Source organism: Acipenser ruthenus, chromosome 18, assembly GCF_902713425.1.
Source record: "Acipenser ruthenus chromosome 18, fAciRut3.2 maternal haplotype, whole genome shotgun sequence".
NCBI classification, from domain to species: domain Eukaryota; kingdom Metazoa; phylum Chordata; class Actinopteri; order Acipenseriformes; family Acipenseridae; genus Acipenser; species Acipenser ruthenus.
The window spans coordinates 24,230,369-24,255,624 of record NC_081206.1 but is presented as its reverse complement, the minus strand read 5'-3'; the positions used below and the strand labels follow the sequence as shown (position 1 = coordinate 24,255,624).

Here is a 25,256-nt window from a genome sequence, read left to right as displayed (position 1 = left end):
TAAAAGCCTACTCCAAAGGCCCTTTTTTAGCTACCTTTCTCCTGATTACTGTGCTGCTGCCTGTACTCTGTATCATCGATACAAAGATAATAATCACTTACTATTTAAACATATGGAGCCTGGCCCAAAAGAGTTCAAAGGGCTCAGAGAAATGTGTATTTAAATGCACGTGCCTGATAAAATTGCTATGCAAACCTTTATTCATTTTCTCAGATTTTTCATCTGATGTTAAGTAGCTTACTAAATCAGAAGTTACTTATTACATTCCTAATATTACTGTCTGCTACCATTGACATGGGAATCTAATCACAAGCCTCCCCCTCCCTTATCCCCTGTCCTCTATGTTAGTCGAACAACCAGCAGTAGTTAGAAAAAAAGGAAGCTGTTTTTTTAATCAAGCTTCTTAAACTCTGAATCGCTGGCGATTTACTTGTACTATCCAATTTTAAGTGTTACAGAACACCCTGCAAAGTTTACACGTAACTCTTGTCCGTATCACGGCAGTATATTTTTCAAACATATTGCCAAATTTTGTAATCACATGGGCAAAACATTTCTCAACATTTACTCAGGATTGTTCACCAGGAGAGGAAAAAACCTCTTCTAAGGATCGCAGTGCATTTCAGATCACACTCCCTCCTGTAACAATGCTGGTTTTCTTTTCCCACAATGCGCTACTCATTTTAATCACAGCATTGTTGCAGGAGGTAGCATGAACTTGATATACTGTAGTGGGATGTTTAGAAGAACTTATTTCTTTCTCCTGGCGAATGTTTCTCAGTAATAGTTACAAAATGTAATCCCCTAGTTGATTACCTATGATGTAGGAATAAAAAAAGGATGGAAACAATCAAGAATATGTTGAGAAGAAATTGCTGCTATATAGACAACACAGAAAACAACAAAGGTAAAGTAACGTTTTTCTTCTAAACACCACAGGGGGGTCTGGAACACTGTAAGTTAAATTGAAGCAACATTACTCTAGACAGTACAAAGTTATGAATCGCTGAGGTGTTTTTTTATATATATATATATAGATAAGGAGCTCCAAGAATCTAACTAGCAATCAGAATTCTATGTTGCAATGAAAACATATCTGCTTAAACTAAACCTACTCCTAACCCAATCCCTAACACAAACTCTACATACTAAATATGAATTGGATGCAGGAATTATTGTATTATTTATGTTGTTTATATGTTATGTGGTTAGCTAAAAATAAAATAAAAAGTAGCCTGGACCATCCATGGAGAACTGGTAAGACACATAGAACATCTCACAAGGGATCACAATTCCATTCAGAATCTGTACTCCCTGGATAAAGAATACAGAGATAGGGGGCCTTTCCAAACTCACCTCAGCTCTGCCGTGTTGGTGTTTCAACCACCAAAATATCTTTCCATTGTTTTTCAAATTGCTTTAGAAGGCCTAAGCTATAACACCCAACATAAAAAAAGAAGAAAAGATAAATAACTGAAACATTTTATTTGGTTTGCTGTACGTGAAAACTCTCAAATAAAAGACTAGGGAACCTTCTGTGCATTCCAGATAACTGAATTGCTGGTGGTAGCTGCCTGGGTCCAAATTACATTTTAAGAAATACAATTTCTGCCTGTCCAAAATGTTAAGCGAAAAGTTTCTTGTTGATAGAAGTTTCGATACCCCAGTAGGGGTGGAAGCTTATTGTGACATTGAACAAGGACACGATTCAGATTAAGCTTTCCCCTGAGAGACTATTGCACATAAACGTTGCACTTGTGGATTATCTAGTTTTTATGGACGTGGTGGATGAAAAGAAATGTGATTTGAAAGCCATGTCATATCCTTTAGCACTTTACACATTCTGCTTTAATAGTCCCTTTCTGTCTTCATACTCCATGTAAGTTAATACATTGATAAAAAAATAAATACATTCCTGTAGGTACTGTGTAATGCACTTCCCTTTTTTTTACTTGTGAACTAATTTAAATAAGGTAGCATGTACTTACATACAGTATACTCTACATGATAATTACTGATACACATGTATTGCTTTTTATTCCAGATAAAACAAACGTCTGTATTATATCGGCATTAATGTTTAAAACAGCAATTAACAGTCAGTTATGACAGGTCAGCAACTAGATGCGTTTTTATGTTTATCCCCTTTTCTAACTTTAAAGTGTTCATCCTACCAGCTGTAAATAGAAGCAATTCACATCTGCATACGCAGTTTTCTGAATAATGTAACGTTTTAGTAGTCTAAACATCTGTCCAACGTGGCAATAAAAATTCAAAATAAATAATTGTAGCTCATCAAGAAACGAAAAAAAAAGTTTAGGAGATGTGACGAGCTTGCACAACAGTAAAGAATTTTATTTTCCCAATGAACCCTGCTAATTTCAGTCTTTGCATGAGTAGTTTTTTTGAGGGGGGACTTTTTTATTATTATTATTCAATAAGATATTGCACGACTGACTTTTTCCTTCTCTTTTGAGTTTTTTTTTCTTCTCTTTTTTCATGCTCCATTGCCGCTATCTTACCTTCAGCAGTTTGGTTAGATTTCAGTGAAGATGGAACCAGAGGGCACACATTAGAATTTTATATCACTTCAAGAAGGTAGAGAAGAAAGACATATGAAGCTACAATGACATTCATTGAAGGTTCCCTAGGGATGATAACACATGTTTTTGTCTTTCACCTGCTAGGCATGTTAAATCAGTGCAAATGATAAGGTAATTTCATGATAGATATTTCATAACAATCTTGACATTTTAATGTTTACCAGCTCAGCTATGAGGTCTTTTGATTAAAAAATAATAATAAATGAATATGATGACTGCTTGAACAGCTAAAAAAAAAAAAAGGGGGGGGGGGGGGGGGGGGAGGGGAATTGCGCAAAAACATAATTTGATTTTGGCAGGGATTCAACAGACTAGACAATGTTTTAAAATATTATTCATTAACAAACCTATACCACATAACATCTTCAAATACACTCTTTCAACACAAACTGTGATATGATACTACATGTTTACAGTTGTAATATGAGTAATAATATAATATGAGTTTACAGGAACAATACAAAACGCTAGTCTAAATAAGACACTGTTATTTATTCTGGCTATGCTCCTCCTGAAAGCCTATCCCACTATTGGTATTTCACACAATATTGGGGGTTATTGTTATGTCCCAATCTGTTTTAATATGAATGTTTTCCATCTTTCCATTTAAACTGTATTGATGCATTAATGCATTTTGTGCTTCTACTCTCCAATTAATAAAAGCCCCATAGTGTTATGAGTGTCACTATAGTGTTTTCCTTACACACACGTTTACAATCCAATTTGTGATGCCGTAATGAGACCAGTGTATTTGCATAAAGTCAACACTAGCAGGGCCCATGGCAAACCATAGCATAATACTGCCATGGATATCCTGTGTGTATCGATTCAGACCAATGAAAATGTTACGACTGTGGTATCATTCTACAAATCAGTCACACCACTTCAGAAGTCTGTTAAGTAAAGAACCATTGGTCACATTAAAGATCATTTGGCAAGGGTATTTCTATAAAAAAATATATGATGTCACAATATAATCTACCCACCCAGTTATGCACATTGCACAATTGTTATTACCGGTCTGCATTGTATAGAAAGGAAGCAATCAGGGGAAAGGAAATAAATACTTGAATAGGCCTATTAGGTGGGACTGAAGGCTTTTCATGTAAAATGTACTTTGTGTCCCACTGCTTGATAAGCACTTCATACCTGCAATAATATTGACGCAGATGCAAACCCTTTACTGTACTAGATGTCAAGTATGTATCAGACACACCGCGTTATTATATCAAAACCTTTCCTATCAGATTAGGTTTTATTGTATTTAGTTTAATAGGATTCATTAAACATCTGCAGCTTTGGCAGGCAGACATCCAGCTAACCACAAAGGAAATCAAAGTAATAGCTCTCTATTACAGTTCACATTTTCTAAAATTACTCAGTCTAATAATTACAGCCTAAAGTGCTCCATGTTGATTATATTTGTGTGCAGATTTTATAATCTTTGGTCTAATTGCCAACTGTTGAATGCACAATACAAATACAAAATCTGGTTTTGATTCTAGAATTCAGCAAGCGCACAGCTAGCCAAAGGAAAAAAACAAATTAAGTCAACACAGAGGAGTTTCTGTATGTGTGCTACTGCATCTGTGTGAGCTAGTTTTTATATATATATATATATATATATATATATATATATATATATATATATATATATATATTATCAGCAGCAGTAGCAAAATGAAACATAATACTGTCTTGAAATGAACTAACAGTAGTACATGGGAAGCTTGTCACTTCTTATTAAGATATGCATATTTGCTAAAATGGAAACCCCCACATGTTTTTGCTATGAGTTTTTGTTTGATTGTGAGCGGGTGAGAAGGAATCTGAGCTGTAAATCTACCTCACAACCAGGAAGGACGTGAGGTAGGTAAGGTTAGTGTTAAGCCTTCACATCCGTAGCTGTAAAGCCAGAGACAGGCAGGCGCGGCGCGGCACCGCTGGCCATTTTCACCGTGTGGTACTGCTAGTTTGCACCCGGACACACAGGAGAGGTATGCACTATGAGGTACAGTAGTTGTCAGTACCACACTGTAAGCTATGTACACAAATATAATTTACATTATGGCCAAAAGTTTTGCATCACCTAGTAGAATATTATGATGCATACATAATTAAAAATAAAAAAAAAACTATATGAACATAATTTCAATATTTTATTCAACATCAGGCAATCTAAGAAACATTAAGTTATGGATGTAACCCCGGTTCCCTGAAAGAGAAGATGACCAACAACAATACTTTTGGGATATGCCTGCCACAGGTCAGGTATTTACTGAGCATTTTATGTTCGAGCTGCCGATAGGCCCCTCCGGGGAGTGATGTCTTTGGTCCCGCCTACCGAGGGAATAAGTAGTCACTCCGCAGAGATCACATTCTCTTTTGCATTGAACCCACGAATGCGAGTGATGCGACCTTGCAAGGTTTGTTGATCGTTTTCTCTTTCAGGGAATCGGGGTTACATCCGTAACCTAGCGTTCCCTTTCAATTCGAAGATGACCAACAACAACACTTTTGGGAAAGTATATCAAAGCCGCCACGAGGGAGCATGAGCGGAGACAGCAGACGAGGGACGTCTCGCTACCGCCAAACTAATCTTTGTGGTGTGAGCGTGCAACCTCAAGGACCCTTGTGCCTAATGAAGGTATAGAGGAATCTACCACGTTCAGTCGATAGAACCTGGTGAATGTATGCGGAGTAGCCCAGCTAGCCGCAGTACAGATATCAGTCAATGAAGCTCCTCTAAAGAGGGCCCATGGTGTAGCCACTCCTCTGGTAGAGTGCTCGGCCAACCCCCCAGGTGGGGGTAGACTGGCATTGGTATATGCAGTTGAGACTGTGTCCACAATCCAGTGGGACAGTCGCTGCTTTGAGAGGGCTTGATCCAGGGTCCTTTCACCATGACAGATGAAGAGCTGGTCAGACTGACGCAGCGCTCTCGTCCTATCCACATAACCTCTCAATGCCCGAACCAGGCAGAGGGAATTCAATCTCTGATCCTCCTCCAAGGAAAAAGGAGGGGGATGGAAAGCGTCTAATTCCACCGATTGGTTTAAGTGGAAAGCCGTAACCACCTTAGGGAGGAAAGTGGGGTTCGTGCATAACGATACCCTGTTTCCATCATCCCAAATACGCATGTAGGCACTGTGCACTGACAGATCCTGTAGCTCACTAACCCACTTAGCAGAAGTCATGGCTAACAAAAAGGCTGTCTTCATAGAGAGATAATTCAGCTCTATGGAATGTATAGGCTCAAACTGGGCCTTAGTGAGAGCCTCCAATACCACGTCTAGACTCCACTCGGGGAGGACTTCCTTTCTAGGAGGACGTAACCGCCGAGTGCCCTTCAAAAAACGTGTCACCAGGAAATGAGCACCTGGGGACACAGAATCAATGGGGACATGGCATTCAGTCTCGCCAGATGCTCTGTCACGATCGCCGTGTGGGCCACTGCTCCTTCCTGTGACTGGGGGCAGATCAACCAGTCGACCAGGCATTTCAACACCCTGATCCCTTGCAACCGCAAGGGGGCTAGGATGGCATCCACGCACTTTGAGAACATGCAGGGGGCTAAGGAGAGGCCGAATGGCAGCACGGAAAACTCAGACTGTCCTGGACTGTCCCTGGAGCACCTGCACTTCTCCATCAGCTCAACCCGTGTGTGCACGTGTGGATTGGACACTGTATTTATTGTTTTATTGCTTTTTGCTTGGGACTGCAAACCCACCGTTTACATCCCCAATAACATTGATGGTAGAGGGGTAGCCTTTTAAAATAAACAGGACTGTTTTATTATTATATTGCTTCTGTGGACATTGACTTTCACCTGCACCACCACTCACATCCTGACAGGGATATTTAGCTTTTTTTTTTTTTTTTGGCTTGCTATACAGTGTATATATAGCAAATGGAAACAGCATAGACACCCTGTCAACAAAAGCTTTTCCTCTGCTTGATGTAGTGTGTTTTGTGGCACAAATCATATCATGATACTCTATCACGGCATGATGGCATTGTTGCACACCAGTGATTGAAAGTAACAAGCACATATTATTCTTTACGATTTAGCAAGAGGACAAAACACTAGATTCCTACAGTATAATATATAAAATAAGATCTAGATATGGGACAGGACTCACAATTAGACCTGAAAAGCCATATACCCATTACTAAAAACACACATTTAATTACACTTAATTGTGTACTTTTGCAGATGCACAAAACATATGTAACTTTAAATATACCTTCTTTACCAGTGCTGTTAATATATATTATAAAGTGTAATATTACTCTTACTGTACCTGCTGGGGCTGGGTCAAAGGTTAAGGCATTATTTTAGCCAAATAATGTCAACAGTGTTGACATTTCTAATAATTACAAACTGGGCTACCTACCAAACTAACATGTATTTTTAACTACAGTTACACTGTATGTGTCTGCCATAAATAATGATGTAAAGGGCTCCCAAGGGGAAGTCCAAAAGATCATTTCTATTGAAATAATATTACATTGGTTTAATTGATCTATGGTTTAATGACATGATGAGAAGGGTGCCATGTACATCAATGCTGTCAAAAATGCTCAGATCCAAACGATGAGTTAAATATACATATATTTTGAATTAATAAATAAACATGAAATAACTTTCATAAAAAAGGCAAGGGATATGATACTTCACACTTGTCAAACACGCTGTGTCATTCCTAATTCCAGAATATAATTCAATTGTAATTTTTATCATACCAATACTAATCGCACATTGGTCAACAGCAGTTTTGTGGTGTTCATATCTGTGCCAAAAGAAAGTGGACCTTTTTTTTTCATTAAACAAGTACATATCAAAGCAGCATTTCATTTTCCATATTAAAGTCAAGATCAGTTTAAGCCTCCAGCCTTAAATACACTTCGAGCAGATCCTTTCTGGGGTCTGCAGACACATAGGGTGGCATGCACACAGCCTAGTGGTTAGCAGAGGCCTCTGGATTGGAATGCATGGGTTCAATCACCTGCTGTGCTCAAGTCAGCCTAGAAGTACAGCTAAAATTAGTTCCCTGGAGCAGGCTGGCTGCCTGTGTAGATAGTAGATAAATCCTACTTGCTAATAAAAAAATAAAACAGAAAAAAAACACTTTTGGAACAAGAGCTAGTGGGCCTGGCATCATAGATCCAACTTGGGAGGAAATATACTCTGACAGCAAAACAAAAAGTCCACAAACTAGGTGTGAAACAATACTGAGCCTCTTCAATGGATTTTTAACATTTGAAACAATTACGGTACATGTTTCCAATTGGAGCTGCAATTTTGTTTTTTGTTTTTTTTGTTATGTAACCGATTACCGTCAATTGAAACAGATTCTAACATTTTTATTATTTCTAGGCACCCTAAAGTGATGCAAATGGAACTGAAATTTTAATTAAAATACATGACGCTAAGAAAATAATTTCAGTAAATCTTGCCTAAAATGTATTGCCATCATTTTCTTTATGAAACATGCACACATTATGGTAAAGGTGAATTTGATTTTTTTTATGGTTATTTATTTGAAGCTGTTAGGAGAGAAAATGTATCGAGCACTGCTTGCACATACTCCAATCAGACGCTCCACATCAACTTCCAGAGGTTACATGAATGAAGTCAACATTGAAAACACAAAAAAAACATGTTCAATATAATGTGTGCATCTTTCATATAAGAATATGTGCAATCTAAAAAGTGACAGGAATACGGTTTAGAAAGATGAACTGGAATTATTTTGTTACCGTAGCACAATGTCCTTTAAAGCATTTTCATAGGATAGCCCTAATTTTTATTTTTGTGGTTTTCTAATTCCAGTCTAGTTTGGAGATTTTCCTGCATTGCACAGTAAGATGAACAGTGAAAAATAAGTACATTAAAAAAAAAAAAAAAAATAGATAAAAACCTAGAATTGCCTGGCACCCAATTTCTGAACTCTACCTTTTTTCCACACTATATCCACCAAAAGAAGATAAAAAACAGCAATATGTAAAGCTGCATTGAATATGTCTTGTCACTGTTGTCTCTTTGGGTTTTTTAGGAGCACATTTGTAAAGAATGTATAGACTCCTCTCAAAACAATGTAGACCAATGTAGGGTAATCATTAGCTCTAGATAATCTTATGTGGTTGTTTGTAGACAGAGTCATAAAGCTTTGAATTTAAGAGCCTGACAGCAGATTAGTTACCCTGCCTTTGAAATGCACTACACTGTGTTGCACTGACAGTTTGCCATGTCCTGTTAGATAGCTGTGCCTGACAGAAGACAACCTCTGTATGCGCTGAGATTAATTAAAGGAAAATAAATACAGGTGCGTGTGAATTACTGCTGTGCTCTAAAGCGGTGGGTCTTTCACTACTGCGATCAAACCTCACATCGAGCTTGGACTGAAGTAATGGAAAACTATTCAGAGTCAATAAAAGAAGACCAGCTTGCTCATTCCAGCTCCAATTTCTTTTTCACATACAGTACATTATAAAACTGTCGAGAAAAACAAAAGACATAGCTGATGGGTGATAAGGAATTATAATAGTACAGTGGTATTGTGTGCTTAAAGAGAAGAATATGAGTGAGATTATTCAAAGAGTTGAATATTAAAGAAAAGAAGGGACCTGTCTAAAACATCCATAGCTGTAGGTGCACGAACGAGAGAGAGCGAGAGAGAGCGAGAGAGAGAGAGAGGGAGGGGGAGGGAGAGAGAGGGAGGAGAGAGAGAGAGCGAGAGAGAGCGAGAGAGAGAGAGAGGGAGAGAGAGGGAGGGGGAGGGAGAGAGATCATATCCCAGTATTTGTAACCATTTTACATACCCCCTTACAACCATGTTGGTCTGGTATCTTTGTGCACTTCTATGAATCATGATTCAAACTGCATTTTAAATTAGAGATTTCAATAAAAGCAGGATACAAAAACATACCGTCATGGTTGATTCAAGTATTTTGCAATATTATTTTGGAGAAAAATGTAGCAACTGTGTTAAAAACATTACAACTAGGACTTTTTCACAAAATAAATAATCCAAACAATAAATAAATTGGAAAAATATATGCTTTCTGAAGTTTGTTTGAATTCAGCTGTACCAGTAAAATGATATTCCCGTGTTTTAATTACAACATAATAAAAAAGCAGAATGGGGTCTGATAATATTACAATTCTGAAAGCATCCAGAAGCATTAAAACTTTATGGTCCAGCTAAAATAATTCAGATTTAAAAAAACGACACCATGAGCATATGTTTAGTGCAATTGTAACAAACTGTTATAGCTGTCAAGAGAGACTAACACAGGTTTATGCACACCTTAATGGCATACAAGGGAGAATGTGAGGATCCTCACAACATAATACATTACAGGAATGACAGCAAGCATTTCACTTTTGTGTCTTGTTTCACAAAAGAGAATTAATGACCAAATATTGACTGTGCTTCTAAGGATTAATGCAGTTGTTACTGTTAGAATTGCTGCTATTCACTTGAAACATATTCAGATGTATTTCATACAATACTTTTGCATTTAGTTTATTGTTATAAAATGTTCTTCAACTGTTTATACTGTATGCTGTTTATGTATTGATACAGTACATGGGAAATATATTTTGTAACTAAATTATATCACATTGTAATACCAGTGTATCCCTATTACCTATATTGTAAGCCAAATTTAAACACAGTACTATATGAACAGTATTGCATATATACATACAGTACATGTAGTGTATGTCACTATTACAAAGTGTGAAAGTGCTACAGAACACCCTGTCATGTTTGCATGCAATGCATTGCCTTAGCTGTATGCTGTGTTATTCCGATGTTTTTATTCACACATCATAAATCAAGTTCACGCATCCCTCCTGCAACAATGCTGGTGTTGGTAATTGTATGAATAGCTAATTGTGGGAACAGAAGACAACAAGCAGGGTTGCAGGCGAGAGCAAGATCAAGATACACACATATGCTTAGAAGAGAAACTCTCTTTCTCCTGCCGAATGCTCTCGAGTAAAAATGTTAATAATGCATTCCCAATGTGACCCATGAATACAAATATCCAAACAATCGTGATTAAGTTTAAATAAATATATATATATTGCTGTGATACAGACAAGCATTGTTATACTAGTGGGGTCTAGTGTATGTAAATAGTCCCCTGTGTTGGTATCGTCGATTTATATATTGGTTGTGTTTTTGTGTACTCCCTCCTCCTCCTCCTCCTCCTCCTCCTCCTCCTCAGAGTCTCATAAATTGATGCATTTTTGTGGCAGGAAGGAGCCCTGCTATACAAACCCGGAGCGAGAGTGTTTGCGTGCTCTGATTCCCCAGTTGCAGTAGAGACAGGTACTGCTGGACTGTGCTACGTTAGAGTGTACTACACAGAGGGCTATAGTCACAGGGACAGGCCCTGCAGTGCTGATAATAAACTGCAATGTTCATTTAATTAAACTGGCTGAGTCAGTGCATTATTTCCCACTGCCGAGTAAAGCAAGCCTTTGGTCTCCAACAATCTGCGAGACTCTCGCAGCCACCTGCCCGGGGTAAGCCGACCAAGATGGGTGGACAGGGGTTAACAACATATATATATATATATATATATATATATATATATATATATATATATATATATATATATATATACATACAGTATATAATCTGTAAACTGGCCTAATCTGAACAAGATATATCTGTATCTGATTTACAAGATTATATTTTAAATACTTTTCTGCCATGACACGCTTATAGTAAATAACTAATATGTTACAATCCTCTCGTACCTAAAGCAGCCCGAGATTACCAGAGATAGAATGGCTAATGAAAAGAAAAGCCCTGACCATTGCCCTGGAGAGAAGTCCCTCTTATAAATATTTAATTTGGCACATGAGTATAAATGGCACACAGGTGTTTTAACACCAAATTCAATTAAGATTACCAGCCAACCTGTGTAAAATCACTACATTTGAAATGTCAATATTGGTTCCCCTGTATAACCCAGTTTGGTGTGCTGCCTCCGTTTCAGGTAACCACACATGCCAATGGATTCTTAAGACTATATTTTCCATCACCTTTATTTTTATATTGTTTATGAGTAAGCAGCGATGACCGATTGGAAAGATGAGAAATGTCAACATCCACATGCCACTGTAGTTGACAATAATAAGCAATAACCAAGGATTCATCATAAAACAATGTGCACTTAGTAATTCTGAATAGAATCTTTATCTAACTGTATTCTGAATATTTCTGTCATATTTTGTATACTGTTAATACTCAAGGGTGATTTAATGATCCTCCTTATTAACTACACTCTGCAATTAAAACACAATGACTACAGCAGGCTTACACGTTTTAGGATGACCTTAATAAGAGCCACCGCTTTTTAGAACATTCAAATATTATTTTACAAATTCCAGAATTCAATACAAATTATAGTGGCCTTATAGTTAGAGAAAAACTTTAGTGATATTAAACAATATGTTACTACAGTGCCAACATGAGTATACTGTAAGCCAGTGCATGTTTGATTTAATCCATGTATAGCTCTCCTTTACAGTAACCATACACGTACTGATATTACCTGGGTGTATATTGCCCTAAAACAAACACACACATAGTGCAGAGTGTCTTTATTTGATCGAACGGGTCCACAGCCTCAACCACAGCCGTCTCAGTCAATAAAAGCAGTCCAGGTGCTGTCAACAGGTGCACTCCAGACTAGTGACCGTTCCTTCTTCTTTTCAGAGAAGTGCTTGTTTATTCAACCAAGGCACAGTCTTGAGGATTTAAACACACAGTGCAGGAAGATTTGTAGCAAAGCATATGACCTTCCTCCCACTACAACGACCATCCTCTAATTAGACAATGCATCTGATAGTCATTAACAGGAATGAGATAATGAATCACATTCTCGCTTCTTTGTTAATTTGCTGTAACCAAGCAGCTAATGGATGTCAGAGCTGAATGATTGCACTGATTATAGTGATTTATAATTGCAACGAAACAATTTAAAAGCATTCTGATTGTTCATATTGCACGAATAATGCTATGTGTTTTACCATTCTGTTTATATATGCACACACTATTTACAAGTACAGTACTTAAATATATATTATTACTCTTCCAAGAAAAGTCAGGCTACGTGCATCAATACCGCTGGAAAACTTCACTGAGATGCCTTTTTCATTCTTCCCTTTTATTAGGCAAATCAAAGAAACTTATACCATCTTATTTATTTTACCCAGTGGAAGGATAACAGCCTCAGGGAGGGGACTGGACCAGTTCAAACCCAGCCGGGAAATAAAGAGGAAATAAGAGAAACTTCAAGCCATTTACCTTGGGGCTCCCTGTTCCATACTCGTCCTCCTGAGACACATCACTAGCCAGGATCTCTGCTTTGATGATCTCCAAGGCTCGCAAAATCCAGCTGTGCTGACGCTTGATTTGCCTCTGTAGTTCCTGCCACTGACTTAGAATCATCTGCAGCATGTCTTTAAGCCCTTCAGAGACAGCATAGCAAGAAAAATGGGTTTATTTCTAATATACTTATTGAAACGTTTCACTATTCACATAGGATATCCATCTTAATCTTGGACACATACTGTATTATAGTTGTATACTGCATACTGTATATATATGTTTTTATGCTCATGTACGCTATGGTTCTGGGTGAAATAGTGTCTTCAGTCACTGTGTGCACAATTATACCATGTTAAATTTCCTATCTATGTATCTATTTTATAATGCATAGAGTTCCCACAAACTGTTTTAAGATTTCTAAAAAATGTATTTAAAAATGTGTACAAATAAATGCAATTCAAGGGCTGTGAATGAGCATCAGATGGGAATTGAAATAATACACACTCACACAATGCCACGTGTTGTACAGTAAATATAAATAAAACGCATCCTAGTGCCCTGACAGACTGAATTCAGGGTTTCCAATGTTATACTGTTACTGTTCTTAAAGGGCTCTATAGCATCGATGGTTGCTTAGCAGCTTGGTTGTTGACATCCTGGAAGTTAGGGAATATCATTTCTAATAATTGTCTTATATTTTGGGGAATGATGTCTGATTCTCTGGCCTTCAGAACCAGTTTGACAGTCAGCACCTGATGCAACTGAAGTGACAAATGTTTTCATTTTAAAAATGTTTGTATTACAGTAAATGAGGAAGCTTTAGATCATGGGGACCGACTAACCAGCATAAAGATGGGCAAATTAGGGAATAGGGTAGGTGGGGGAATAACTGAAAATTCAAATGAAAAAAAAAACATTTATCCTGCTATTCCCGAATACCTCTCTTTGTCAGAGCCTCTCCCTGTCTCTGCCTTTGTGATATACAGCATTCTGCTCAGACTTGTTGCCTGCTGTCCCAGTATGTGTACCGTTAATCAGGGCCAAGATTAGAGACAAAATTCATTGCTGAATTACACTTTACATCATAGGCCTCCATTCCAAACAGAATGCAGTTGCTGAAACATTTATAAATCGTGAAGGTCAGTATGTTAATATAAACATTAATATTAAATAAGATAATTTACAGCACCAGCCTGTCTCTCTTACAGCCCTGTCATATCCGAGGAAGAGTTTACCTGATTTGTGAGACACAATGAGCTCCAGGAGCTGGCTCCCCTCCTCCACCACCACGTCCTTCAGAGAACAGTGGCTGTCCACGTTCAGTTTGAAGCTCTGTGAGGGAAATGAAAAGAGACACAGGTCGTCACATTGAATCAATTTGGGAGCTGCATTCAATAAGCCTAAAAATAAGGTAGAGTAACAGAAGGTAGAGTAAAAGTGCCAACTGAGTGGCTTCAGTTCAATGACTGTGTTTAGACATTTTACTTACAAACATTTAATTTCTAAGGACAGCCCATCTCTCTTTGTAGGAAGTTGGGAAACTGAAAGCTTCTAAGTTATATGTGCCATATTGATCAATCTTCTACTATTAGTCTCCCATTAAAATGCAACAGGTAAAAATGCTACGGACAGCAAACTTATATTAGTTGAGTATTTAATATCCAGGCAATACTATTTTATGTTTTTAGATGGACTGAAAGAAAGTTTCAAAATTAGATAGGACTCGTCCCATAATTGACATCTTTGATACAGTTGAATTTTTTTAAATACAATAACCCAATATTTGAATTTGTTTCTAATAAAAACATCAATAGAACATTTTAAAGGACCCTTTGCACAGATGTTGCACACAAGTGCCATGTTTTAGCATGAATTACCACCAGCGTCACTGTAAAAAGACAGTTCTCGTTTGTTTTAGTCTGTTGCAATTGAACAAGAATTGTCAAGAAAACAAACAGGGGCAAAGTGAAAGTGCAAGTTTTGTGCCACACAGAAAGATGTAACATGGTCTAAGGATGTGGACTTCATCAAATTCAAATAGCAATCAAAGATAAACAATGGGTCCTATTCACAAAACAAAGGTTTTGATAATGTTTTTTTTTTTTTTTTTTTTTTGTTACATACATCTGGAGTTCACAAAACCTTTTAAAAAACTGTTTTAGAAAGGGTTAGCCGTTTTCAAAGTTTTTTTTTAATATTTAAAGATCCTTTTCAAAAACTTTCCTTAAAGTTTTGTGAATATTGCCCAATAAGACCTGAAGAAATTGTCAAAACAAGAAAGATTTTTTTTTTATATATATATACACATCCCTAGTGTGCTTGAGATTCTAATTTGCCTCCCCTCTGTTCTCCAGAGTCCCCGCAGTTTCCATCACCACTCACACTTATCGAGTACAGAGGCTGTGATTAAGTATTGAATACTGGAACCCTCCAGAAGCCACTGTGAATAGTTCATCTGCATTTCCTGCACAGATTTAATTACACAAGCTTGGCAGCTACAGTAGGACTGGCTAAAGTGCCCTTTACTGTCGTTTCCAAGGGAATGACAATTTTGCTTCTATTTTTTTTTCATTTCCTTTTTTAACATACAGTGGCACACAAACAGAGTCCGCTCTCATCTCCTCTTGTTCAGTTTCTATCAACAGGGAAATGATAAAACAGGCTTGGATGTACACTAAAGCATCCATAAAAGCCAAAGAAAATGCAAAACTGGAGCTCTAAATCCATCTTTGGCAGTCCCCTCTCATGAATGCTCTTTCAATTTTCTTTCTCAGCCAACTGCAGCATGGCGGTCACTAAGAGAAGAAGGTGTACCACTGGATATTTTTTTTTCTTCTCTTTTAGCTTCAGTAATTTGATTCGCAAGCTTAAATCTGCCATTGTGTGCAATCAATAGCCATTTGATTTTTGAATACACTTCAATCCCTTATAAAATGGGTCTATCTGATATCTGCAACCTTTCGTGACCCACATCCCATAGGTCTGACAGGGTTTCTGTTCTTCCAACCTGCAGATCCCCATCTCTCCTGTGTCAGTTGGTGATGCGCACCTCTCATTCCCAGTGTATTGATTTTTGTGCTACTTGAGTGGTTCCAAAATCCATCCATTATTCTGATGTTATTTCATAAAATATTTTTTTAAAAGGCATATACGCATATTCCTTCAAACTTTAGGGCTAGGAAGACAAAACATAAGACTGAAATGAACTCAAAAACTCCCCACATATAAATGTATAGTGTTGTCGCCTCAAAGCACAGTGGTGACATATGATGAGCACCTCATGTTTATTTATTACCCACTACTCTAAAGGAGACGGGCTCCATCAGTGGGGCAGATTGGAATACAAGTTTATTAATTATAAATTACATGGAGTTTTTCTTAAGGCATTAAGTGGGCATTATTATGTTGTAAAACTATGGTGTTTTTTTATTCCTCAGTTACTAGGTAGAAACCAGTTTAGAGAGATTTCATTGCAGAAACAGAACAATTATCTTTTCGGGGATACTGTTGCAAGATATTCAGTAAGCAAGGGGACTGAGTGAGGGAGCGTGGGCAAAAAATACTCCATCCCGACCATTCTGCATTTACAAATACTTATTAGGAAATCCATTTGTGTAACTATATCTGTAATTGTGTTGTAATAAAGCTAAAGTATGACTGTAGTTTTCAATAGCTGTATTTCCTGTAATCATTTATATCAGACACTTGATGGCGATCTGTCACAGAGTGTTGATTGAGGAAACCCAACATACCCATACTCTGCTTGTTTTCCCTTTAACATACAGGTATAGTGCCTCTATGAACAGTGTTGCCATACCAAGTGTGTTTCCAGGTACAACTTGAGGCTGTCTGTCTCTGCCATGGGAGGGGTCCAGTTCTCTGTTGCTTCCAGAGCTTTGTGCAACCAGCAAATAAATTCATCCAGCTTGCTGACAAACCCCTATGAGGAAAAGACAGCTTGTTAGAAATTAACTGTTTTTCAATCAGTGAACAATGTCTCAAGTGAAATCAAGAAAAGAACTGACACCCTTACAGAATAATTACACTACAGAAATGTATGTTTTCTCCTGTCTGGACAAAATTATTATTTGCAGTATCAGACAGATTTTTTTTTTTTTTTTTATCTAAACAAATTGTGCCATCTGCTGGACAAAATGGGTAGTTCTGCATTGCAGCTTTTTTTTTTCCTTAGCTTTCAGTCTTTCTTCATTCCAAAGACCATCTATTCTGTTTAGGCTTTGACTTACCATAGTGCATATTCCCAGTGAGGCAAACATTATCTATCGAGTTCACACAGCTGTAGAGGTCATTTTGCATCTATAAGCCCTGATACACAGACAATGTGTGTTGCAATACAGGGGAATTCAGAACACACACACACAAAAAGAAAATCTTTGGGGAATGATGTTTGACTCTTGAAGCTTCAAAGTGCAGTGCATACAACATGGAAAACAAAGTGAATGCCTTTATGAGGTAGCTTGTGTGTGTGTCTACACCGCATGTGAAATTCCACAGCAGCCTGTGCTTAGAATCACATCTGCATCATCTGCTTTTAATAGTGCCACGCAAGTTGTTTGTTTACAGAAGAGCAATTCCTCTGTACATCTGTTTGAATGTATTTGGTATGAGATACAAGAAGAAGCTGGATTTGGACTTATTTTTTCCCTTTTTTTTGATCATGCCCGATACTTGATCTCATAAACTCCACAGTGCTTTTGACTGCAGACCAGTGGTTTAAAACAGTATACAGTTTACAACATAATAGCTCACGTTTACAATCCAGTCACTGTAACACATTTAAATTGAGGACTGCAGAATTTAAATATAGTACACGTTTACCTTTCAAAACTCCTCAACACTTATCAGCTGATCCAAGACAAGCAACAACACTCAACAAAATAAAACAGACCAAACCAAGCGAAGAAAAACAGAGATGATACACTTCCTGTGGAATGAAAGCTCTGATGGTCTTTTTGTGATGTTAAGAATAAGACCACTCAGATCGAGGAGCGAAAAAATGGCTCGGAGGGATACTCCCTGTCATCTATAGTACATTCCCCTAATATTGAATGTCCTACATGTTTAGTACCATGTTATGTGTGTTCTGTTTAATTTTGTTGTTTCTGAGTGGTTCATTATTTGCCACGTATACTATCTATTACAGCAAAGTGTTCTTCTGAAGAGACTCCTCAAGGCTGATTGTGTGGAAATGCAATGGCAAAGCATGTTGATATTGCACAGGCTTCAGTGCACATTGCTTTATTTATGGGCTTCAGTGCACAGCACAGTACTGCAAAATGTATGTCTCCTCATAAAAACATGTATTTCCCAATATTATTAGGGCTGCTTGCAAGATGGCTACCAGGCACATTTACAATAGCTTTCACCTTCTATACTGTGTAGAGGTCATAGACACCATTTATAGATTGCACAGCTGACCACTAGATGGGGCACTTGCGCAATACACAGTATCACTAGTTATAACTGATTCTGACTAGCTAATACAAATCCAAATCCTTAACAACTGAACAAAAAAGGGAAACTGTTACAGGCTAAAAAGGACCTTGTGTCTCATTATATTGCCTAACTAACAACAAAATTGATGTAATTTAGTATCACATCAAGGTACTGTACTAGGGAATGAGCATTATACTGTATATATCATGATATTGATAATTATTGCTATCACTGAATATATGGAATACATGGAATGGAAGTATATGAAGCATTTATCCCAGTAATGTGTTTAAAACGTGGTTCTTAAACAGCCCTTACCATAGTGGTGGTGTCACTAATGAATTATGAAAAAGCATATCTAACTTTAATATTGCAATGGAACCATATCCTAACATTTACATTTACAAATACCGTTAAGTATTACTTTACTTTAAAAATGCAGTCAAAAATGAGCACTGCAAATTGTAAGAGTGTCAGCCACGGTATCTGTAAAGCTTCTGAGTTTGGCGTCACTACTTCCGTGAAGCCTCTAAGGTGAGGCTCTTCACTTCCAGATGCCTGTTGCCCGAGAATGAAGTCATTGTAATGCTACTGTATTTGTATGCTAATATAATCAGTCACTGGAATGTGTTCCATATCATTTCAGGTTGCCTGCTTCTTTTAACTACCATATTTCTGAACAATGTTAATTTGTTCTCATAGAGCAGAATTAGAAAGCAGAAGAATCCCAGGCTGAAATGAGATCATGATTCGGTAGAGAGAGCAGGCTAAGGCATGAACACATTCATCATGGAGAGCGCTCCTTTAACGGATCAGGAGAAATATCCTTCTGTTAACATGCAGCTTAGTTGGTTCATATTTCTCTATAACAACTTTCAGTATCACTTTCAGTATTCTCTATAACAACTTTTCAGTTTCTTGTAACATGTCTGTTCTATAGCATGAAATGGCATCATTTACAGAGGCAGGTAAGAAGTCCAAGTGTCAACTTTAAAATACTGACTCCACCTGGTGGTTAAAGATTAAATATCCTTCCTTAAAATTAAACGCAATACTTGTATCTTGTATCTGTCCCAGCTGTATTTGTTGTATTATTTGTTTGTTACGTTATGTTTTATTAAAAGTAAACTCCTACCTACCTACATGAATAACCTGATTTCCCATATTCTAATTCACACCAGGACAGCTGAATTGTTCTTAACATTGGAAAGGTCAGACATTTTATTTTAGGCAGATTCTGACCATGCAAGGCCTAAATAACATGTCACAATTTCCTTATAAGAAAGGACATTTCATCAATCAGCAATCTACAGAACAACAAAGCCATCAATTGTCATAAAGAAGAATATTAAATCAACATCTGTGACATATTTCAAATGACCCCAAGGTGGTGCTGAAGTGCATATTTGTTGGCAAGCCACAACGGTTGGACCAGCTGTGAAATGTAGCACACACACACACACACGCACACACACACACGCACACACACACACACACACACACGCGCGCGCACGCACACGCACACCCACACTTTTGTATAAATTTGCTGTCCCTTTGAAATATTCTTTAACATATAAAAGCTGCATGGTCCTGCTGCAGTTTCACCCAAAATGGAGAAGAAGTCAGCAGACAATACATACTTTAATAGAGGGTGGATTGTAGGGACTCAGTTGGCAGGTTCATTTGTATCCAAGTCTCTTACATTCATGACTCTTAGGACTTTCTGGAGAATATCCAACTAGTTCAGTAATAATATTCAGTTCAGTAGGTATACTGCATCAACCTGACACTGTAACTTATACAAAACGAGACCACTGTGACATAGATAATGCTACAGCAGTAAGCCCAGTTGAATCACAAATGGATGATAATTCTAAAGATATATCTATTAATGTAACCTCTATGTATTTTGTTGAGTAGGTCTACAAGTATTTCTCCTTGTGTGAGAAAACAATTGATTTATGTAGAATTCTAGTTTAGAATGTTTACAGAATGAACAAACCAGTATTTATCGATTTGGGATAGTGGTTCTCTAGATATGTGCAGTGTGCTTTATTTGTGTTGTTTGTAGAATATTCCACTTTATGGGGTTATTAAAGGTGCAGTGTCCCATGTATAAATGATTCTGTAGTAAATGTTCAGATCTATAAAAGTACAACTTTAACAGTTTCCCTTTAAAAAAAATGTCTAATTCTAAGTCTCAGAAGCCTATATTATAACACTGAACAGCAAGGATAGTATAACATGAAATATGTCCGAGGGACACTGCAGCTTTAAGACTAATTCAAATTAAAGTCACTCACCTCAATCTTTTCCCAGATGTCTTCATAGTTGTCTTGGTGGTGGATATCTTCAAGCAGCTGCTGAATAAGTGCCAGTTTGCTTAGGCTGGGGTCGTCTGTATCACAGGACGCTGGTTCAACCCATCCCTTCTGCACCTTTTCTTTATCACATCTTTCAGTTTTAGGTTGTTGACTGGGCAGTTCATCCTCTGATAGGAGGTCACTCAGTGGCCCAGATTCAATGCTCTCATCCAGTGATGGGGCAATGTCACTAGAGGATGTGGGAGAAATCGTCCTGGAACCAAATGCTTTTTCATACTTTCTGTTAGGCTGAAAAGGTGGGAAGGCCTCAAAGTCAGAGTTCACTTCTGAAAGCTCCCAGTCATCGATATCCTGGATGGTTTCTTCCATGCGTTTCTGGGGCAGGACCTTGGCCAAGTTCTCCAGCTTCTGTGCCAGCATTTCCGTTTTCTTGAGTTGAGCTGGAAGAGCCAAGTATTCATCTGATCCATACCATGGCTCAACCTTTTTACTGTTCCCATTACTCTGGTTTGGTGAACGCTCATGTTTGTCTTTTGGAAGAAGTGGAACCAGGGATGTCAATGCTGATTTTGGGCTACCAGCATTGGAATCTTTCTGATTACTATGGATGGGGGATCCTGGAAGATAACTTTGATCATCTTCTGCAATTAAAGACTGGACTCTCACCTCATGACTGTTCACTGCTGTGTCGTTATGAGCTGAACTACTGATCTCATTGCAGCAGTGAGGGGAGTCAGTGCTCGGTGCATATCTGGATTCCCCATAGGAACTCTGATCTTCAAGGTCACTTGGTCGATCTGTTTCCGAAGAGCCTCTTTGCACTGTGAGGTTGAGCCTATCTGTGCCCAGAGAAGTTTTGTATGAAGATGCATTCATTAAAACCTTACAGTTCTTGTCACTGATCTTGTTCAAACAGTCATAGGATTGGCTGACAGATGAGGAGGTATTACTGGGGTAGACTGATGTGAGTTCCAGACAGAACTTGGACCTGTCTGGGGGATCCAGAAGGGATGGAGTGCTTCTGCTCATCTCTGCCTGAATTAAAAGAGATGATGGATGGATTCTGCTGAGGACCGATTCTATATCATCTCTTGACATTCCTTCTAAGTACATAGCTTTTTTAGGCAATGAGGGCTGCGTTGGAGAAACCTCATTGTAGTTAAAACAGTCTCTGATAGGTCTCTTGGAGTTTTCACAATGAGAGTGGTGCCGGCTTTTTGGAACTGATTGATGTGTCTGATAGGAAGTCCCTATAGCCACAGCAGGTGAATTATCAGGTATGGCTGATGGCTCAGTGGAAGTCTTGGCTATCCCACTCAGAGGGGATGACTTCTTGGAAGTTTCACTGGATTCTTCCCTGATTTCTGGAGTGGAAGCTGAATGTCCCTCCTGGTTTGCGATGTTAACTTCTTGCTTGGAAGACAAGCGTTCAGCAGCTACCGTCAGCAAGCCCACACTTTGGATAAGCTCTGGGAAGTCTTTCTCCAAATCTGGGTAATAACAGGCCTCGTGGGTTTTTGACTTTATTCGGCTAGAGTTCATTGCATCCAGCTCAGTTGGCAGGTCCTCACTCGGACTGTAGTCACTCAGTTCAAATGCAGTTATACCACAATCTAATGAAAAGTAATCTTGGCTGCATTTAATTGTCAACTGACCTGAATCATCAACTTCAGTTAAGGAGTCAAGACGGGCCTGTAAAAAAAACAACAACAAAGAATATTGGAGGCTGCTTTAACCTCTCAAATCACATAAGAATTGCAAATTTAGTTAACTAGCCAAAACATCCCATTGCTAAAAGGCATTTGTAGATACTACCATGGATGTTTTTTGATATATGACTAACCTAGTGGTTCTCAAACTTTAAAGTGACTTGGGTCTGCTGAGGTTCCACATGGCAAAACAAGGCATTACATCAAAAACAGGCACTGCATACCGCTATACAATAATTATATTATAAATGTAAATATTTCAGTACTATGGGTATGCTTAGGATTGTAACCTTCCTGTGACCTTTCAATGACCCCTGTGGGTCTCAGTTTCCATTTAGTAAGCCTGCCCCTTTCTCTCTTTAAAATAAAAGAAACTGAAATAAACTCTCATCTCCAAATCCCTCACATTTACTTCAGAGGAAGTTACCAAGCTGGTCAGAATGCAAGACGGCCCCTCACCTCATTCTTATCCTCAGAGAAGGCCTGCAGAATGTCAGTCTGTCTGGTGAAGTTCCCGTTAGAGTCTTGGAGGCCCTGCAGGACCCGTTCCTTCAGCACTAGAACAGAGACCCGTAACTGGTGCCACAGGAGCTGCACTGTGTGAATGTCAACTATAATGTTGACTGAGTAAGACAGGAGCTTCAGCGAAAATTCTGTCTCTAACAGGGCATGGATCTGCTCCACATGGTCTGAGATGTCTTCACAGATATCCTGCACAAGGAAAATAGGATAGGCTGTTAGAATGTATAATGCACAAAACCTTTTACTTTTATTACAGATTTCAGATTCAAACGACACCCACTGTATTGTGTCATAATGTGGTGGATTATAAAAGGATATTTCTTGTATCCAGCAACACGGATAAGTAGACATAGTGAATTGGCCACAGTAGCTTACCAACATTAATAAACACGATTTAGGCCACACTAATTTATAATATTATGATGTTGTTAAATTGCTTCTCCAGCTGCAGAGCTGTCCACCTCAATAGGACACACTTTTAGCCATTACAGACATGCCTAGTTATACTGAAGTGCAGCTAGGCTCCTTTTAAGTATGAACTAAAATGTTGCTTGTTTTTCCTAGTTTCTCTATCATATAGTTTATAAGCAAAGTATTTGGACTTCTCCGTAAAATGCCTTGAGATGTCTCAGCGTGGTAAGGTGCAATACAGGTCTGCATTGTTTTTATGGAATTTGTGTTTTATTTCTCAATAAACAGACATGACCAAATCTCGTGTTCAATATCAAACAGGGATCACCAAACCTCAAAAACAACTATTAATGAATAATATATATATGTGTGTATATATATATATATATATATATATATATATATATATATATATATATATATATGATCCTTGGTCCAAGGGGGTGAGGGTGTAAAGGCCTCAAATATTTGCAAACAGAGGTTAAGTTACAACAATCACATTAACAAAGCCTTTAAACAGCAGCTTCAGCAGTCATGTCAAAGCACTAGAGTCAGAATTATAAAAGGAAAAAAAACTCAAAAAAACTCACTGTACCCAATACTAATCTCACAATCCACCACTGACAATGGCAATTCAATGGTAATCCACCTATTGGTCTTGGTTTTTGTTGGTCTTGGTTTTTGTTGTATAAGAACTGATCTTTCCTTATACTCTGTGTACTTTTGGTTGGGAATAGTCACCCTAAATAACAATTACAAAAGTAAATTCTTCCTTCCACGGGGAGCAAAGTAAAATGACTTCTCTTAAACTAACTAAATGATGAGCGAAAGACAACAGGTTTAATTCACCATTCATTGTACTTGTTGCAACATATTTTGTCACACTTATTTTTTTTAAGGTTTGCACATTTTTAAGAAGTAATTAAAACAACCTTTTAGAGTGCTTATTTAAAGACACTGAAACACGATGTGAGAATCATGTACTGCACACCTCAAAACTGTAAAACCACAGCTCTTACCTTGACTGCTTTACTGTCTTCGCAAACCAAATGCCAACTTAGAACATTCGGTTCTTTAAACAGCTATGTCCCAGGATTATTATGGGGGAGCTGTTTAGAAAGCTTCTAATTTACACAGGAAAAGAACAGGCTCAGCTCTGCTATTTTATTGCAACATTTACAGGCAAGTCCATAAATTTACTGGAGAAGTCAGAGCCAGGGTCCCTTTCAAATCAGGCTGTGACCTGCCCAGAGCAGGCTGCAGCCAAATGGTATGAAGACAGTAGGAACCTGTTTCTTTTGTAATCCCTGCCCCACTCCCACTCGTGTGATTAGAAAACTGTCACACAGCAGAGTGATGATATAAAGTGAATTTCTCACTGCTATGTATTAATCGAAGGAGTTTAACAAAGAATGGGATTGCAGCCTATTTAGCTTATTGCCAGACTAACAACATGTTTAGGGTTAAATTATGAAAAAAAGATGTATACACAGTTTTACTGACCTATAGCCTATAAATAATGAATAAACTATTAAAAAACAGGAGAGAGTGTATTAGTGTGAAAAGTACAGTAATGAAAGCAGCTAAACCAGAATCTAAAACAAGGTACTGCACAAACAACGAAACAAAGAAAATGCCTGTTTTTCTCAGTAGAACTGCTTCAGACACGATGCTGTACTTATGTACATATTTATCAATAATCACACACAAGTACAGTTTGCTTAGACTGCACACTTTGTATGTGTTTTCAACTGTAATAGTGGCTGGTTTAATTTAACTTTTTGTCTAGATAGGAAACCCTGTGCAAACACCTCCTACATGCATCAGAGATACTGCTGGTAACAACTCCTGCTGCCATGACAGCTGGGGTCC

At 38.0% G+C, this 25,256-nt stretch overlaps 1 protein-coding gene across 4 annotated transcripts in view; it reads right to left on the bottom strand.

Annotated features, from left to right (window-relative positions):
- Window positions 1–25,256, bottom strand: part of LOC117420581 (A-kinase anchor protein 6-like) — a 111,305-nt gene that overhangs the window by 60,553 nt on the left and 25,496 nt on the right. For all 4 annotated transcript variants that reach the window (XM_058991632.1, XM_058991635.1, XM_058991634.1 and 1 more), the window contains exons 3-7: window positions 22,911–23,162; window positions 20,722–22,434; window positions 16,779–16,901; window positions 14,197–14,293; window positions 12,938–13,101 (exon numbers count right to left, since the gene is read on the bottom strand). In XM_058991632.1, the coding sequence (XP_058847615.1) occupies window positions 12,938–13,101; window positions 14,197–14,293; window positions 16,779–16,901; window positions 20,722–22,434; window positions 22,911–23,162 (2,349 nt within the window). The remainder of the gene's footprint in view (window positions 1–12,937; window positions 13,102–14,196; window positions 14,294–16,778; window positions 16,902–20,721; window positions 22,435–22,910; window positions 23,163–25,256) is intronic.